Consider the following 20,387-nt stretch of genomic DNA (forward strand, 5'->3'; position numbering starts at 1 on the left):
ATGTAAATCAATGGATGTGTAATTGATGTGATTCTGCAATCTGTATATGGGCTAAAAATGGGAGTTCATAACCCACTTGAAGCAAAGTGTGAAAGATGATATATCAAGAACTATGTAATGTTTTGAACAACCAACAATAAAAAAAAAAAAAGAATTTGGGGATCAAGGTAACCCCTGGTTCACTCTGAACTGGCAAAAGCTGTAATTCATCTTATATGGATGCCAGGATAAAGTTCCTAAAGGGCAACTTCTATCAAATGCCCCGAGTGTCTCTTGGGAATCTGCATATTAATTTCAAGACTATAGAACAACACCCTCTATAATGTTCTCTGGTTCTTATTCTCCAGCTTAGAGGATATTACATCGCAGTTTTCTTCAGTATTGCAATGATCAAAACAATGAAAATGAACATGCAGTCAGACTGAACCAGGGAAAAGAGAAGATGATCCGGAATAGGAGGGCAGACAGAGAAGCGGAGAAATGCTCCAACATTCTAAATGCTTCTGAAGAAATCTAGTGCTTGTACAGTACAGCCTATAAGACTCGAAAACATTTACTGCTTTTGCACCAAATGGTTTTATTCCTGGAACTGGATCAATATCTATGGAGTCATGTAAATTTTTTAACACAGGGAATGGCAGATAAAGCAAGGTTCATTTTATGGATAGTTTGCCATAACACTACTCTCTTGAAATAACAAATATTAAAATTTTAGAACAAAATTTAAATAACCTTCATGCTTCTTGTATCTCCATAACATAAGTGAATATATAATGAACTTACATATTTTGTCATATAACTCCTCTGACAAGAATGCAAACACCATGGGGGCGGGGCTTTTATGTTTTGTTTGTTTTTGTTTTTGTTTTTTGATCTGTTTTGCACACTGATATGTCTTCAGAATCCAACACAGTACTTCACAAAACATAGGTGATTGGTAAGTGAATAAACAAGTAAATCAAGAGTCAAATTCATGACTTAGGAGCCAGGTGGTCAGGGTTTTAGTACTGGTATGACTTCAGAAAATCATTTCACCTCTAAGTCTCATGGAAAATGATAGTATTAGCTCTCATGTTTGTCAAGTTCTCTTCCTACTCTAATAAGCTAAATTTAGGGTTCTAGGAAACCACGGCCTCAGGGCTAAGTCAGAAGCATCATTTCAAATCATTAAGAGAAACAATACCTCATGAAATTCCCTCCTTGTCCACACCTACATGTCCATAAAGGAGGTAAAAGAATGACCCCAGAATTGGAGAAATGCAGCTCCCAGACAGATATAAACTACTCCACACCAAGAAATCACTGTGGAATAATACTATCTTCAAAGTTGGGGCAGAACTCAGCTTATACTCAATGGGGTTAGAATAAATTCCTCAAAGCAAACTGAGAAACTACAAATAAAACAGGACCTTTTTATGAGCCGTCCATGGGCTGTGTGTGTGGACTGCTGCACACAGTAGGCAAATGAGGGAATAGGTCTAGCACTGGGAACTCCCTGTAGCATTCCCTCAGGGATTGATCACATGATGCAGGTGAACCTCTCCCTCAACTCTGCCTAAGATCCCACACATCACATGAGATGGGCATGACCTGCCAAGATGTCAGTCAATCTGCTGTCCACAAGGCATCATAAAGCAAAACTCCACCCTTGAAACCTTACTCCTGCCTTTGATGTACCCCCTTAAATAAACCACCAGAGCCATTTTGTCTTTGTCTAGTTCAAGAACCCATGTGGACTAGATCTATTAGGGGCTTCACTTTTGTAAATATATTTCTGAGTGTTTGTGTTTTATTATTTGTTAATTATTTGAGATATTAAGATTTAGGGTGGCTTAATTATTTGTGATACTAAGATTTAGAGTGGCCATTTTGGGTGCTTGGATTCCTCTGGGCAGAAGAACCTACCAATGAGACACTGGCCATCTTCCATTGGAAAGAGCCTATACGTTGTACCTTGAGGAATGACCATCATATCACCTCTGGCCTTTTTACAATGAACAAAGTACAAACTTTGCATGTGATACCTACCCAGAGCACCATTTGCTTTCTTAGTGCCTGATGTTTCAATAGGCAATAAAACATTTCTGCTATCAAAAAGATTCTGCACCACAATGAAGTAAGGTTCATCCCAGGAATGAATGCAAGGTTGGGTCAACATATGGAAATCAATAAATATAAATAAATATAGCGCAAGAATTAAAACAAAGAATTAATAAATGGGATGGAATCAAAGAACAAAATCATGGCATTTGCAGATAAATGGATGGCATTAGAGAAGAATGAAGTGAAGTCAGCCAATCCCCAAAAAAACAGACGCAGAATATTTTCTCTGATATAAGGAGGCTGACTCATAGTGGGGTAGGGAGGGGGAGCATGAGAGGAATAGATGAATTCTAGATATAAAAGAGGAGTGGGAGGGCAAGGGAGGGGGACAGGGGATTAGCAAGGATGGTGGAATGTGATAGATATTATTATCCAAAGTACATGTATAAAGACACGAATTGGGTGTCAAAATACTTTATATACAAACATAAATATGAAAAATTGTGGTATATATGTGTAATAAGAATTATGACAGCATTCTGCTGTCATTTACTTATTTATTTATTGTCTATAAAAATAAATAAATAAAATTTCTAAAAAAATTGACACCCATAAATCAAAGACATTTCTGTACATCAGTAACAAATCCTCAGAAAGAGAAATTAGAAAAACCACCCTATTTATAATAGCCTGAAAGAAATAAAATACTTGGGATTCAATTTAATGAAAGAGGTGAAATACCTCTACAATGAAAACTACAGAACGCTAAAGAAAAAAATCAAAGAAGACCTTAGAAGATGGAAAGATTTCCCTTGTTCTTGGATAGGCAGAATTAATATTGTCAAAATCACCATACTACCAAAAGCACTGTACAGATTCAATGCAATCCCAATCAAAATCCCACTGACATTCCTCATAGAAATAGAAAAAGCAATCATGAAACTCATCTGGAAAAACAAGAGACCCAGAATAGCCAAAGCAATCCTTAGCAAGAAGAGTGAAGCTTTGGGCATTACTAGTCCAGGCCTTAAACTATATTACAGAGCAATAGTAACAAAAACAGCATGGTATTGCCACCAAAATAGACCTGTAGACCAATGGTACAAAATAGAGGACACAGAGATAAACCCACATAATTACAGTTATCACATATTAGACCAAGCCGCCATAAACATATATTGGAGAAAAGATAGCCTCTTCAACAAATGGTGCTGGGAAAACTGGAAATCTACATGTAACAAAATGAAACTAAACCTTTATCTGACACCATGCACAAAACTCAACTCAAAGTGGATCAAGAACCTAGGAATTAAACCAAAGACCTTGCACCTAATAGAAGAAAAAGTAGGCCCAAATCTCCATCATGTTGTATTGGGCCCCAACTTCCTTAATAAGACTCCTATAGCACAAGAATTAAAGCCAAGAATCAATAAATGGGTTGGATTCAAACTAGTAAGCTTCTTCTCAGCAAAAGAAACAATCAGTGACGTGAAGAAAGAACCTACAGAATGGAGCACATCTTTACCACAAGCACATCAGATAAAGCACTGATTTCTAGGATATATAAAGCACTCAAAAACCTTAGCACCAAAAAAACAAGTAACCCAATCAATAAATGGGCCAAGGAACTGAACAGACACTTCTCAGAAGATGATATACAATCAATCAACAAATATATGAAAAAATGTTCAACATCTCTAGCAATTAGAGAAATGCAAACCAAAACTACTCTAAGATTTCATCTCACTCCAGTCAGAATGGCAGCTATCAAGAATACAAACAACAATAAGGGCTGGTGAGGATGTGGGGGACAAGGCACACTCATACCTTGCTGGTGGGACTGCAAATTGGTGCAGCCAATCTGGAAAGCAGTATGGAGATTCCTTGGAAAACTGGGAATGGAACTGCCATTTGACCCAGTTATCCCAGTCCTCAGTTTATACCCAAAGGACTTAAAAACAGCATACTACAGGGACACAGCCGCATCAATGTTTACAGAAGCACAATTCACAATAGCTAAACTGTGGAACCAACCTAGATGCCTTTCAGTAGATGACTGGATAGGGAAACTGTGGTACACATATGCAATGGCACATTACTCAGCATTAAAAGAGAATAAAATCATGACATTTGTAGGTAAATGGATGGAGTTAGAGAATATAATGCTAAGAAAGTAAGCCAATCCCCAAAACCAAAGGCCAAATGTTTTCTTTGATATGAGGATGTTGACTCATAATGATGATGGGTGGGGGAGGTAGTATGGGAGGAATGGAGGCACTTTAGATAGGACAAAGGGGAGGGAGAGAAAGGGAAGGGGCATGGGGGTAGGAAAGAGGGTGGAATGAGTTAGACATCATTATAGGTATGAAAAAACAAATGGTGTGAAAATAATTTGTGTATAACCAGTACCTTGAAAAATCCTGCTCTACATGTGAACTATGAATTGAACAGCATTCTGCCATCATATGTTACATATTAGAACAATAATTTAAAAAAGAAAAAACTCAAAAATTATGAATTATAATTTATATATATATAATTAAATTATAAATTAATTATTTGTATGATTTTAATTTACTAAGACCAATCTAGTCATACACACACTAAATGAAAGATTCTACCTATGGTTCTCTGGTTTGTGTGCAACTGCATAAAACAAACACAAATATCCACAGCTTACATTTAAAGTCAGGCTGCCTAGACCCAATTTTCTTTTGGTGATGCACACAGAGAAATGGCCAAATAAACATTTTAAGGAAGCTTAGGCTAAGCAAACTTCTTATATTTTTCAGATCAACCTTTTGAAAATGCAAATATGATCATCCACTTCTCTAATCAATGTTCTGCAATGACTTTTCAATGCCTTTAGGTTAAGATAGCCTTTTTCTACCTGCCATCCCCTTTATATGCCATTTTCCCCTTGGCTGTCCCCTTTCCAGCTCAAGGGCTGCACTCATCCCTTCCCTAGATCTGGAATGACTTCTTTCCTTCCCTTTCACCTACCACCTCTCTATGGCTGCTTTAAACATCACTTTCTCAGAGGCCCTCCCTCAATTTCTCACTCACCCAACCTGGATGTGTCTTGAATGTGTTCGCAATACAATATAATTTGCTTCTGTAGCATTCAACACAACTGTGATTTGGTTGCTTAATGTTAGTCTCCCCACGGAAAATACACATTACCCAAGTTACAGATAGTGTCTTAGTACTGGCTGGCATTGGAGTACTTATTCGAAGAATGAATTTTCAGACAAAACATGCAAGCACAGGTAGGTTCAAAAGAGTGGCAAGAGAAAGCTGCAAAGCAGGTTTCTGACTCTAATCCCTATGTCTTTTGTTTTAGCATATTGCTCTTCTAAAAGAACAAAAAACTATACTCTGATTACTTTTCAGTAAGTCTCAGCCACCATACTGCTCCAGGCTTTACACAGTCAAGTCTGGATGGGTCAGCCGCTCAACTTTTCCCCACATCTATACATATCCAAGAAAGCAGTAGGAATATGGATCTGGGGGTAACCAATCAATTTGAGTAGGTGAGTTCATAAAATATCAGAATTTGAAAATAATGAGGGTCGACTGTATGTGACAACATCCAAGTTATAGTGGGCCACCATATTTATTTCACTCTGTAACCTTCTGTGTTGAGATTGTAAAATCACTAACCATAGATGAAAGTTCTTGAACTCCTTTAGTACTCATTCTAAAATAATAAGCCTTTTATTAAAGTTATTTTATCCTAAAAGAAGGATGCTGTTACCATCTTATCCATGAAGGAAAAAGCTTTGCTACCTTTTACCATCAAGTCCCAGGAAGAAACATAACAGGAAAACAGGGGTTTGGAACATAACAGGGAGTCAAAAAGCACTGAACAGATGAAAAAGCAGCAAAAAAATATTTAATTCCAGTTTGAAATTGATTTTAATATTTACAAATACTAGAAGGTTCACAAATGTTTCAAATGTATGTGTGAAAATTATGTATGTGTACATGTATGTTTGGGTGTGTGCATAAATGTATAAACTATTTCTCAAACTTCAGTCCATTATAATACTAAAAGGAATCAGGCTAGGCATATCTAAATGAGTACATATTTCACTTTACTCTTCAATATGACTGTAAAATTCTATTTATGTACCTTGAAGTGATCTCTTCCTAGGAAGTTAAGGAGGTTTTGCAGGGAGGCTAGTCAATCAACAAATATTAAGCTTTGGCTACAAATAAAGCTGTAAAGCAGTATGCAGGATTAGAAATGTGAGTAAAAATTTACTTTTTGACTCAATCAGCACATAATTTGCTGGAGGAGATAGCCTGAGCACTCTGTGGAAACAGCCTGAGCTACTTAAAAAAAAAAAAAAAAAATCACAAAAGAAGTTTCAGGCAACAAATGTATACCAATAAGTGAAAAGACAATTTTTGTTCAGGCTTCTAAAATGACAAGTTTTCATATTATTGTTTTTCATCAAAGCCTGAAATTTTAAAAACCAATTCATTTAACATTTAATTAAATCATCTCTTTAGAATACTAGATGATATGATAAAAACATCCTTCTCAAGTATCATATGAAGAAAGGAGTGCCACCTAAAATGTGCAACCTTTCCAGCTGTTTCAGTTCGTATGTGTGGGTGCAAAAATAAGGGTGGTTAAAAAATAAAGTGGATAACAATAATTCTATTGTCCAACAGAGACCTATTAAAAGTAAAATATGCTTCCTCTGTCAAGTTCAAAAGAAAATGTTATTTATGTAAACAACTTAGGCATTTGGAAATGCTTCACTTTAATAGAGGGCTTCCTGATTTATATAGCCACATTTAACTGGGGAATAAGAGGAGGGTTTGCATGAACTGATGAATTTTCTTTCAATTCCGCATGAGTAGGTACTTTGTTTCCTTGAATTAACAAAATAGCACAAATCTCTTCAATTGTTGTTGAGAATGGTATTGTTTTTGGTTTACAGATCCCTTTCCAAAAATATGCCTGAAAAGAGTTTCAAGGCCACATAAACCACTCTTTTGTGTCATGATTATCACTTGATAAGTATTAAGAGTAATCTGAATGGATATTTATAGCTTGTAACCAAATTCTGAAGAAAGTCTTAACAGAAGCATTTTTCAATAAGTTAGCAGTTTAATTTTATTAGCTTCAGTTGAAGAAGGAACTAGGTTTTTATTTAAATAGAAATGAGTTCTTTTAAACTAAAATTATTAACAATCTTTCAAATGCATATTCTGGATATATAATATACCAGTTATTTTTAATCTAAAACACAAGTTAATATTTCTTAAGATATTTCTACACTACATCAGAATTCCTCCAAAAGATGCAAACTATTGGTTACACCTCCCACCCTGGATTATAGTCTATTTATCATTTGGAAAACAGGATCAAATATTTTTCCAGACACCTAACAGATGCATTCTCAAAGTAAGTACATTTATTTGGCTGAATGTTTATGCATTTGTGCCTTTTCCCCACACGTATGTTCATATATTTCCATACAAAATTTATCTTTTAAAATGCAGCATGCTCTTGACTCTTAATGACTACTGAAGGAATGAATGACTATTAAGTTGTTGCTATGTCTGCATATTTGCATTCAAAACAGAGTAAACACAAGAACAGGAATATAGGAGTTAGGTCAGAAATAGCTGGTGATTATCATAAAATGTATTTTGATACAAATTGCCTAATCGATTGCCTCATTTCTCAGCTGAGTTTAGAACTGTAACCTCAGTTGACAAGTGGTAGTGTGTTGCCTGTCACTACCACAAGAATGTTCTGTTTAGGTGTGTCTAAAGGAATGAGGTCCCCACCTAAAATATTTACTAGCAAACTGACTCTCCTTCTTGGTAAATGTTTAATCTCTTGAGTGCAAAGCTCATACTGTCCAAGACTTTTCTAAGAGTTGCCCTAACTATCACACAACATCACTGACCAAGCTGTTTATGCACAAAGGCAAATGGACTTTCCAATGGTTTCCAAGATTACACAGAATGAATAAACTTTGCCTCATATTAATGACTAACATTTTAATTGGCAGGAGTTCAGCTTGACTAACAATATCTGATTTTTTTTAAAAATCTAGACTTGGTCTTATAGTGATTTCAAACTATAGGCTATAAATATAAGAACGACCCAGAATAAGTTGCATGTTCTGCCTCTGGTATAGGTATAAATTCCAAAGAAATACACTAAGATGTGAAGCTTTCACAGTAATATCTTTGAACTTTGAGATGTTTGAACTGAACCCCTGTAAACAGTGTTTTCAATAGAATAGAATTTCATTTTCTGTATAGGTAGCCTTTTGTTTCCTACTAGTAAGATTTAAGGCTATGCACATGATTCATGTTGGAACATTATCAATTCCCATGCATGCATCTGTATCAGCACTGATGAAATAGGTACTGAGTTTTCACACTGGCATGCATGTTACTGTGTAATTACAGTTTAATAATGGGACATTTTATATCTAATATATCCCTATAAATATATTATTTGAGTAGGATTGAAGCTTATACCAGTTTTTCATCACCCCTCTCCCCTCTACCACCAATTTCCAAACCCCAAGTATTTAGCACTGTATTCCTAACTCAAGGTCTTTTCTCAGTTCAAAAATCCAAAGCAGTATAAAAATGGGGAGTGAGAGCAGCTGTGGGAAGTTGGATGTACTCAGCAGGCTGCTTCCCCCTCATCCTGAGCTGCAGTGGGAAGATGAAAAGGAGCCAGTAAACCCTCACCTGTAGCTAATTTATACTTAAAGAAGAGAAAAGCAATGGCCTCTTGATGCTCTCAGATGGAAAGGAGAGTGCTAAAAACAGAGACAGGATGCCTCCCTGCTTGGCTCTTCAGCCCTGGAAACAAGAGACCTGCTCTGAGGGCCACAGGAACTCCCCACTGGGTCCTGGACAACTAGTCCCATTTTGCTTCCTTCCTAGCCAGCAATGTATCACTGGCACAAAAATAAAATAAAATAAAAAGCAAAAGAAAAAAAAACAGCAAGCACAAGGCCAAAAGAATATGGTCTAAAAGGCAAGGAAGATTGACAGTTCAGAAACAGTTCTACAAATCTAACAAACTCCCAGAACAGCTTCCACCAATGAGAGAATTATGCTAATAGAATAATACCACCTACTTTTTGTTATTTCACTCAAAATCTATATTTCATCCCCTTCTACTGCAAGTACACTGAAAGCAGTCATCTTACTAGTCATCTTACTAGCCCTCTAGTTCTCCCACTGCCCTTCCTATTCCCACCACCATATCCATCAGCAGACTGACTTCACAAGTCATTTTGCACTCACATGGCTTACTTAGATGAGCTTTTTTGTAAGTCATCAAGTTTTGCACTTATGTCATCTGTAAGTCTCAAGACTACTCTGGCTGAGAGTTTTAGATATTACTCAATGCTAACAGGCACAGCTGTCTTACTTCATTCCTCTTTCATTAAATCAGAAGAATAAAGAAACAGCTGAAACTGGGGCTTCAACAAGCTATAGTAAAGTTAGCTGAAACTCTGTACCTTCTCATGCAAAACTGAAGCTGATTATGGTACACTGGAGTAATCCTCGCACTTCATCCACACCAGCCTCACATATTAGTGATACATTTCTCCCAGCTCATGGTTCTTGGACAACAGGCTGTGATAACCTCGTAATTCCCCCATGTTGGGAATGATTATTTGGAGTCTTCTATTATTTTATTATTATAGAATTTTTTTAAAAACTGTATACAATGTATTTAGAGGCTCCGTTTAAGAATAAGAATGCTGGATGGTTAGGTTATAGGAACATACCTGTATTTTCACATTAGTCGTTCCAAAAATAATTTTTGTTTATAAATCACTTTGTTTGTAGCCAAGGGTGGAGTTCAGTCTATGTTAATGTGCCAGGCATGCATAAGGCCCCAGTTCCCCAGCACTGCAAGTTAATTAATTAACTAATTAAATTGCTTAGCTCTGAGTTAGGTTTTCCTAACAAAGTTTTGGTATTTAAAATCAGATTCAAGTACACAGTATTTAAATAAGCCCCCTGATCTAAAATTAGTAAAGAATTTTACTCCTGTATATTATTCATCATCTGATCTCCAAACTATCATCTAACTTCTTGAGGCCCTTAAATATTAGAAATTAATTTAATATTAATTGCCTATAGGAAGCTTTCTGATCCATCCAGACCTTTCAAAACTAACCTGCAACAGTTGCAACTAAACTGTTCATTTAGCCAAAGTGGAAAGAATCAAATAGACCACCCCACAAGATCACTACAACCCAGGAAAATCACCTGACATCTGCCTAGAATACTAAAGAGAAGAGTGACTAAAAACCCAACCTCTGCAATGGCCACAGACATGTGTGATTTCAAGAGAGATTTTAAATAAGATGCTTGAAAGAAATTAAAAGAATATGCATAAAGATATATATTGTCCTCTTAACAATAACAGGTAGGAGATCAACCAGAAGCAATCTGGATGTACTCCAGAGATTATTTCATAAATTCTTGTGTATGAACCTGATGAAATACAGTCAGGAAATACCATTAAAAATAATATCTGTGAAAACCCAAAAGTATTCGCTACAATCTTCTTTCCAAAGGAAAAAAACACATAATTTTATGTCTTATTCTATTAAGACAAATATGCATATAATGTGGAAAAAATTAAAGTTTGTACAGAAAATTACATCACTTATTCAACAAAACAACTTAAGTTCTATGATGAGTAAAGCCTTAGGTTAACTGCTAAAGTTTAAACGGCTTAAAAAAGAGATAGATCTGGCCTCAAACATCATGGACTTTAGTTTTGCAACTAAAAAAAAAATTATTGTTATATGAATCTTGCATTTTTTAAAAATAATAATGGCAGTGTATTATTCTCTTATCAATATATCAAGGCTTTTATCCATCTATGTTGGGGACTAGATAATTATGACACAAATATCAAAAAACGATAATCAAGGATTGGGTTTGTAGTTCAGTGGCAGAGCTAATGCTTAGCATATACCAGGCCCTGAGTTAGATCCCCAGCAGAGACAGAGATGGACATGCAAAATGTCACTGTTGCTCCAAATGTTGATGGTGCATGACCACTAACACTGGTCTTCCCCAAGCATCCTGTGAAGACAAAATAGTCATTCAGCTTAAGGGTCATGTGGCAGGGCTCTCCCCCTTTCCTGGAGACTCCCTACCAGGTAAGTCTGGGCCACTTTTAATTCCAGACTGAGGTAGAAGTAGCTACCCATGATCCCAGAGATCAGCCACCTCTACAGACCTTAAGAATAACTCACAGTCACAGAGGAATGAGCAGATAAAGTCATCACTGGCAGAAAGACCACCAACTTGTACTTAATCATGTACATCTGATGTAAATTCCACATGTAGAAACTGCTTGTCCAAGGACTGTGCACCCTGCCAAGTGATTTTTTCCAGGAGAATTCTTGGGAATATAAGCAAACTAATGCCTTGGGATGAAGGTGAAACTCGTGCAGCTCATCTTCTCCTGACAACCCTTCTTTTGTAGGACTTTTGTACTTCTTTCTTTTCATAGAAAATTTTGGACTTGCTACCAAGATTTTTAAAACTAATAAAACACATTGTTTGGAAACAAGACATAACTGGTAAAAGTATAGGAAAAAAAAAATAAAGGTCATAGAAAGGAGAGGAATCTGATTGTGGGGAGGTCTGGAGGGTGTGGTATTCAAGTATGATCCAGGCACCAGCAGCACTGACATCACCTAAAAGTCTATTAGCAATACAGAACTGTGGGGATACAGCTGAAAAGTAGAGCTCTTCCCTAGCATGCCTGAGGCTCAGGTTTAATCCCCAGTACTGCAAAACAAACAAACAAAAAAAGAAATACAGACACCTTCCACCCAGCGTTTATTGAATCGAATCTGCATTTAATGATCAACAAGTACATGAAAAATGCTCACCATCTCTNGGGGATAGTAGAGGATAGGAAAGGTAGCAGAATACAACAGTTACTAATAGGGCATTATGTAAAAATGTGGATGTGTAACTGATGTGATTCTGCGATCTGTATTTGGGGTAAAATTGGGAGTTCATAACCAACTTAAATCTAATGTATGAAATATGATATGTCAAGAGCTTTGTAATGTTTTGAACAACCAACAAAAAAAAATAAAAAGAAAAAAAATAAAATAAAAAAATAATAATAAGCTCTCCAGGTGTTCCATGTACACGTTAAAGTGTGAAAATAACTGTTCTAAGTACTTGTAATTTGTATTTTTATACTTGGAAAGTGGGCACACTTGGTATTATTCTCTAAAATCTCCACATATATTTGGGACATTCTTTTAATTATGAACCACATCTCTAATCCAGCCTATAAGAGGACCTCACATGCACAAACTGGTAAGTAGCAATCTTTAAAAGATGGGCAAAGAATGCTACATGAACCTGATCTTCAAACAACAAAAACTCAGATATAGATAAAAGTTTCAAGATCACATAACTGAACCTCTGCTTTTACAGGAAATGAATCTGTGAGATTCAAAAGGAGTATGCCTTCTCTAGGGTAGGATTGCTAAATGACTGTGGCAAAATCAGACTAGGGCTCAAGTCTCCTAATCTGCAGTTATGTTCTGTGTCCTGCCAGAAACCAGTTTAATACATCATCACTAATTAAACATGATTTGTTTTCTTTACAAACAAATGCTCAAGTTAAAAAGGAAATCCGTATTAAAAAAAAAAAAAAAGTGAGATAACTCTTAAAACCTGTACCAAGCATATTTAATAGTAGATGCCCAATACATGTTTGGTTGAATTAATGACTTACTTTGAGGCAAAGACAAACATTGTTATCCAGATTTTCTCAAGAGGGTTGACCTAGGCTATAAACTGATAAAGTAATTTCCTTGTGGGAAAAAACAGTCTTTAAATTGAAAAACAATTTATAATATTTTTCCACAACCCCCCCTGCTCAAAATCACCCTTAGAGTTTTATAGATGTTTATCATTTAGGTGTGTGGATTCGTTGGAGCTCAATGAAATAAATAAGACTTTTAAAATCATAACTTAGGATACTGAGGAATGGTAGTACTCACCAATACTAATTTCATCATCTGTTTCAGCATCACCAATACATTCAAACTGGAAGTCTTGTAGTGACTGGGAAAATTTCTGTACTGCCATAGACAGATCTGCAATTAAAATACATGAAAAAAGGTGATAAGGTGAGGAACTATGGAATACTGAAGAGTTTCCACATGTACTATCATGTAACTTTGATCCTAGTATCATATCAACCAAGGCTTTTAAAATACCAGTTTGGTGCCAGGTACAGTGATGTATGCCTATAATCCCAGCAACTTGGGATACTGAGGCAGAAGGATCACAAGTTCAAATCTAGCCTAAGCAACTTAGTGAGATTCTCAGCAACTTTGTAAGCGGCTGTCTCAAAATAAAAAAGACTAAGGATAGTAAAGCACCCTAAGGTCAATCCCTACTATGGGGAAAAAAAAAAAAAACAGTTAAATTAACTAATCTAATTAAAAACCAGTTTGGCAAAATTAAGCTAAATTAAAGACACAACTAAACAAACATTTTAGAAACTGGATCTACCCATCTCAAAGAGGATTTGCCTCTTTAAAAAGAGTTTTGGTGCCAGAAGTATATTTTATGGAAGCCAATTTATCAAATCAAGGAATTAGCCATCATTATAAATGGACTATTTATGAAAAAAAAAAAAAAGAAGGAATGTAACTGAGGTTGCCAGTGGGCAAAAAAAGCCAAATGTTGATTAGGAAGAATCACTAATGATATGCTGTACAGACTGTGGGGAAGGTAGGAAATATGTTTTTAACCAATAAACTACTAGCTAAATCTAGAAGGTGAAAGGTGCCCAGAAAGTTTGTTTACAAATACCTTTGTGATTTACAGAGACTCAAGCTAAACACACTCTCCTGACTCTCCAACAAGACGCAGAGTCTACCACAACTCACAAAAAGAACTCTTTATTCCTAGGCAGAAAAAAAGAAAAGCCCAGAAAAGTAAGACATAATCCGTGAAAGGCCAACAGCCTAGGATGTACCCCAGTGGGGTGATTCAGAATGCACAGCCCAGTCTGGAGCCAGGCTGCCTGTGTTGAAATCCACCACCCCCACATACACTTGCTTGGTCTGTAACTTTGGCAAATTAGTTTATTCCTGTAGGCCTTTGTTCCATTCTGCACAAAAACAGAATAACAATGGCATAACCAACTCATAGGACAGTTTTCAGGATTAAATGAAATAATCATTGCAAAGGATTTAGAACAAAGGATTGCCTGGCACTTAATAAGCAATATTTAAATTTGTTAAGAAAATTAAAAATAACAAACATCCTGTGTGACGGAGAAACTTTAAGGGTCACGTTTCTCAGAACTATTCAGACCTTTTATGCTTACCCTGTCAAAGATGTCTACACCAGTAATAAAATGTATTTTTTCTAGAATTCACTCTATACTTCACTTAACAGCAGCCTTCTTGCATGAGTTCAAGTCCAATACCTGAACCCTTGTATTTAACACAGGCAATAGGAACTGATAAAGGCACTTTCCTTGATCAGTTTTGGTCACACTTATCTGGGCTCTCTTCCAGTAGGCCTCCACCAAGGTTTCCATCCTTATTGGGTCTACATAGCCCACTGCAAGAGTCCTGCTAAGTTAGTTTATAGAGAATCCCCTACCTTCAATATCTGCTCTAATTCCTCAGCCCCCATCTTTGATGTATAATCCTTTGCCAAGACTTGATTCAGCTAGAACCACCCTTACCCTTGATGTCTCTTCTAGGTCATTTTTTATCTACAAACTTCCCCCACACACACACCTGCTCTAACGGGGCTATAAATCCCCATTTGTTTTTGCTGTATTTGGATTTGAGCCCAATCTCTCTTGTCTATTGTTAAAAGTCTTGACACCTATTGTGATAGTCTTGAATAAAGTTCTTCCTTGACATTCTAACAAGTGCCAGAATAATTTTTTCCTTCACAGAACCCTTGAGGGCCCATGCCTCAGGACTTAATGTGACAGTCTAAGGACCTGAAAGTCGGCACTTAAAGAGTTAATAGGTCTCTGAACAGGAAGATTAACTTTTGTACCACTATGATCCAGGGACCCATAAACATGCTCTCCAAGGGCAACCGTGAAGACCAAAGGCCCTCAAGCTACAGAGGCTGGTTGGTTTTATTTGTGTTTGTGTGTGTGTGTGTGTGTGTGCATGTGTATGCATGCACGCCTGCTTATGCTTTGTTTTTGCTAATTTGTTTGTTTCAAGCAGGCATTGGGTATACTGGAGAGTTTTGGGGTTTTTTGTTTGTTTTTTGCTTTAAAAAATGTATCAGGCCGTAGAAAGGAAGCTACTGGCAAAGTAATACCTCCTCTTATAAAAGAGGTAAAACTCTGGGATCAGCTATGCATTCTACATGAGAGGTACTTTCAATTCAAGGGAGCAGGTCTGCTTTAGACTTTCAAGAAGAAAGATGAAGAGAGCCTCCTTAGTGAATAATTAGTCAATGAGAAAAACAAGGGCTTTTTCAGAACTAGACTTCACCAATTAGCTGCAAGGCCTTGGACAATCACTCATCCTTCCTGAGGTCATTTTTCTTATCTATACAACAGAGAATGAATACTTACCTTGCAGGCCTGTTAGGAAGACTAAATGAAGTATTTGCTGCTACATACTAGGAAACTCAAAGAATGGCATCAGTCATTATCCTTCAGTCCAGCTCACATAGGCAGCAAAGTTGACTGGCCTTTCAAAGAAAGGCACTGTGCAAAAGTGTGCATTTATGTGACACAGTATACTGCTCTAAGGATAGAGAAATCATAATACCCATATCCAATATTATAAGAAGACAAAGAAAGAAAGCTATTCCTAGGAAATTTTAATCCAAGCTATATGTGAATACTCTGAGACTGGGGGAAAGTGCTCCATTTAACATCACTTTATTTTTTAATTTTTTATTTGTTTTAATTAGTTATACATGACAGTAGACTGCATTTATGCACTTTGATATATCATAGATATTTCTCATTTTTCTGGGTGTACATGTTGTAGAATCACAACATAACTGTGTCATGCAGTCACATATATACATAAAGTCTGTTTCATTCTACTATCCTTCCTATCCCCACATCCCCTCCCCACCCTCCCTCTTCTTCATTTAAGGTGACTCTATTCTTCTCTAAAGCCCACCCTATGTTGTGAATTAGCATCCACATATTAAAGAAAGCATTCGGCCTTAGGTTTTGGGGACTGGTTTATTTCACTTAGCATGATATTCCCCAACTCCATCCACTTCCTGGCAAATGCCATAATTTCATTCTTCTTTAAAGCTGAGTAATTTTCCATACATCACTTTATTTTTACTTGTACAATATAAAGAAGGCCTATGTTCTACTGGGTTTGAGGCTACAGATGCAATTCCTACAGCAGAGTTGAGGCAGGAGTACAAAGGCAGATAAAATACACAGAGATCCTGTGATGAATACCCTTCCTTCTTTCTCCCCTCATCACCACCAGGAGTCTTTCTGAGCCGGCCTCAAACTCAAATGAGCTATTTGGACATTCTTTCCTTAGTGAATTCCTGACATAATCCCTCATTTCTTCCTAAACTATTCTTTACTGGATAGGGCCTCCTCAACTGAGAAAAGTATGTAGCTCTGTCCTTTCACAAAGACCCTCTGATCACACTATAATTCCTATCCCCAAACAGGAACAGAGTAGCTCACTTACAAGCTACCCTTTCAATATAATCATGGGACTAGAGAATGAGCTCAGGAGGCAGAACCCTGATTGTATCAGCAACCAGTGGCATGATTAAGTTCCAAAACCTCTCAGTATCTGCATCTGTTAAGTGGAACAGAATCCACCTCTTGGGCCATTGTGAGGAGTGAGTTAATACAGAGTAAGCAGGTAGAACACTGCCTGACACCCAGGAAGCACTCAAGATGTGTTGGCTATTTCCATGTTGAACATCTCAGAAAAGTGAAAGTTGTCATGAAGGTGATCTGGTAGACTTTAGATAACCCTGGAAATTACTCTGGAAAACAGTCTGTTGATCACAGTTTCAAATTTTCTCTAGGTGCCCTGCAAAGTAATCAAGTTTTGAAGGTGTTTTTACTCAGTAGGTCTGTGTAAAAGGTGAGTCTGTATTTCAACAGTGGATGAAATCAAGAATGCATGAATGAGCCCCTCACAGTCCTGAAGATGACAGATAGGATTATACAAGAGAATATGTTTCTCAACCAGTTCAAATGATAATTGCAAAATAGGGGAGGTTTAAAATACATGTTGCCAGTTACAGTGGTGCACACCTGTAATCTCCACAGTTCAGGTGGCTGAGGCAAGAGGATCACAAGCTCAAAGCCAGCCTCAGCAACCGAGAAAGGTCCTGTATCAAGTTTTAAAAAAAAATTAAATAAAAAGGGCTGAGGATATGATTCAGTTGTAAAGTGCCTCTGGGTTCTATCTCTGGTACAAAAATAAAAACAAAAAACAACAAACATGTTTTCAACTTCAAGTGTATTCTGGGTTCTTGGTCTTCTTTCTATATATTCTCATTTTCCAAATGCCAAAGTAGTGATGAGCACCAACATACAGAACTTATGTTTTCTGGCAGAAACATAGTTCAATCATACAAAATGAGGACTCTATCTTATGCTTTTCATCTTGGCTCCATCTCCTACTGAGTGTGCAATTCTGAACTAGAAAGCCCAACATCTTTCATTAATTTAAAAATCACATGAGCTGGGGATGTAGCTCAGTGAAACAGCACATGCATAGAAAATGCACAAGGCCCTGGGTTCAATCCCCAGCACTAAAGCCAAGTAAAACAAATGACATGAAGCACACTATTCCCTAATTGCCTGGGTCTACAGTTTCTACACTATAATCAGGTGCACACACACACAAAATACTACTTCTCACTCCTTTTAAATAAAATCAATTCACACTGTAATAGAAAGATCTAATTAAGTTTTTAAAAGTTATTGTTAAATTGTAAAATATCACAATGAATAATAGTAAAATCAATATTTTCTCTTAAATAGAAAAAGAAAAATTAAGTGTATAAAGTATGCTAAGCATGGAGTCCAGTTGAGAAGGGTGTGTTTTCCAATTTCTACCAAACTATTAACACTTAGAGAAAAAAACTCCCCACCAGTTGGAACCACCAGTCACCTTGTAAGCTGAAGGTATAGGAATAACATTTATTTACTCTTGAGAAATGTCATGCATGGTGAAGATGCTGCAAGTATCACATATACCAATTCTTCCCCATTTGCCTAACCTGAAAAGTTAAGCACAGATGTCTCCACATGTGTTCACATTGTAACTTGGGAGAAATTATACTGGGATTTAATTATTCAACAATATTTTGTATCAAAGAGTTAACCTGTAGCACCCATGATTAGATGATGCTAATGAAACACTAAAACTCCATTTCATAAGAAGAATATAAAACACCTGGTAAATATTTAATTATAACTTTTCTTGTATATAAACTTAAGCATTGAGGTCTACCTATTATTTTACAAGTGTTAATGGATTTACTTTGACAACGTTTGCTATGGAAGTAAGCTATATTTATGTGGGAACAAGTATAACCAGTCAGTCCATTGGTATAAGGCAGTTCTTCCTGAAATTCAGTTTCTCTGGGATTAGATTTAAGCAAGACTCACAGGAGCAGTATGTATGGGCAATACATAATGTAGTTATCATCTTCACACTACTGTGTACAAGGCAGACACTCTGAAGCAATGGGAACACAAAGGGGAAAACAAGACAGAGACCTCCTCAAAAAAGGGTGTGGTCATACAGGGGTGAGAGGCCTGGAACTAATCACATCAGAAGCTGTCAGTAAGTTCCCCCATCGGTTAGCAACAGCAGCAGCACAGATGGTGCTAAGGATCTTATATAAATTAACCCCTTAATCTTCACAACAGCCTTAGATCTAGATATCATCACTCTTGTTTTACAGATGAAGCAGTTGAGTCACAGAAAGGGTAGCACAAGCCAGTGACACACCAGAGGCAGAATTTCACCCAGGAGCAGCTCCAGAATCCCCCTCACCTTGAAGGCAGGTGGGAAATAAAAAGTTCAGTTCTGTGTTGATGTGAGGTGGAAAGCCTCTCAGAGGAATCAGAACAAAGACTTGACAATGTAACCATGTACAGCAAGGCCAGGTGGATGATTTGTTCATAATCTTCCAAAAGGCAGCTTCTACCTACATACCCAACCACATGACCCAGTGAGGTGCTGGCAATTATGTGGAACAAGTTATTCCACTTCCTTGAAAAATACTCTTCTTTCATGCTCCCGAGTTAAAGTGGCCCGTTCTTCAAGATCTCTTCCAAGCCCCAATTTCTTCCACAAAGCTGTTCCTGATCCCTTCCACCCTGACATCACCTCTTCCTTCTCTCTGCCCAACACCACCTTCTGGTGTTTTCTCCACTTTACCTTTCATCTTAATTACATGTAAACCAAATTTATCTATCTTATTATAACATTATATTAAAGGTATGGAACATTACCATCCGTGAATACTGCCCAAGCATCTAGCATAATTTCTTATAAGCAACAGGAACTCAACTGTTGAAACCCTCAGTTTCTGAAAGACAGGTAAATACTTACAGCTCCCAGATGCCTTTCACATTCCCTTTTTTGAAACCTTTCACATTCTTGCAAGTACCTAATGTGGCTTTCTTAACCACTTGTAAAAGATGGGTTATCTACTTCCCAAAATGATGATGGTAACAATGCTGTTGTTTACTACTGCAAAGCTTTAATATGTTTTACAATAAAGATACCAAGAGAATTGGTAAGAGTTTTTATTATTTCAAAGTTCTTACACACTTTATTCTAACACAAAGCTATGAAGACTTAATTTCTGAAAAGCTAAGTAATAACTTTTCCTGAGTCAGAGAAGTGACACCAACTTGGACAGGTTTTCTGCTTCCTAAGTTGGATATTCTTTTGTGGTATACCATAGTTAATTCCTATAGAATGAGAAACATTAAGGCAGGAAGGGTGTGAGTCTTTAGACAACATTGAACTACTTCCTTACCTGTTGTATAAATTCTAAGTAAGATGTCTTTGCATTGAACTGTATGGGAAAGCATTAGCATGCTTAGTATGGAAGAATCTAGCAGAAAATGCACATAAAATGGACATTATGGAACACCATACTGAAAGCCAGAAGAAATGCATGCATGCTCATTCCTGTACTTTCTAATGCCACAAAATAACTGAATGATGTTTTAAGCTTCTTGAAGATAGGTATATATTCTTTGCCTCAGAACATGAAAGATGCATGGGGAGGGTGGGACAAGGTGGTGGGGGGAGAGGGGGAGG

At 36.9% G+C, this 20,387-nt stretch overlaps 1 protein-coding gene across 1 annotated transcript in view; it reads right to left on the minus strand.

Annotated features, from left to right (window-relative positions):
• The window catches only part of Arhgap42 (Rho GTPase activating protein 42), a 275,396-nt gene that overhangs the window by 197,578 nt on the left and 57,431 nt on the right, over window positions 1–20,387 (minus strand). Inside the window, exon 2 of the mRNA XM_015489960.2 lies at window positions 13,101–13,196. Within this exon, the coding sequence (XP_015345446.1) occupies window positions 13,101–13,196 (96 nt within the window). The remainder of the gene's footprint in view (window positions 1–13,100; window positions 13,197–20,387) is intronic.

Source organism: Marmota marmota, unplaced genomic scaffold (assembly GCF_001458135.2).
Source record: "Marmota marmota marmota unplaced genomic scaffold, marMar, whole genome shotgun sequence".
Lineage (NCBI taxonomy): Eukaryota > Metazoa > Chordata > Mammalia > Rodentia > Sciuridae > Marmota > Marmota marmota.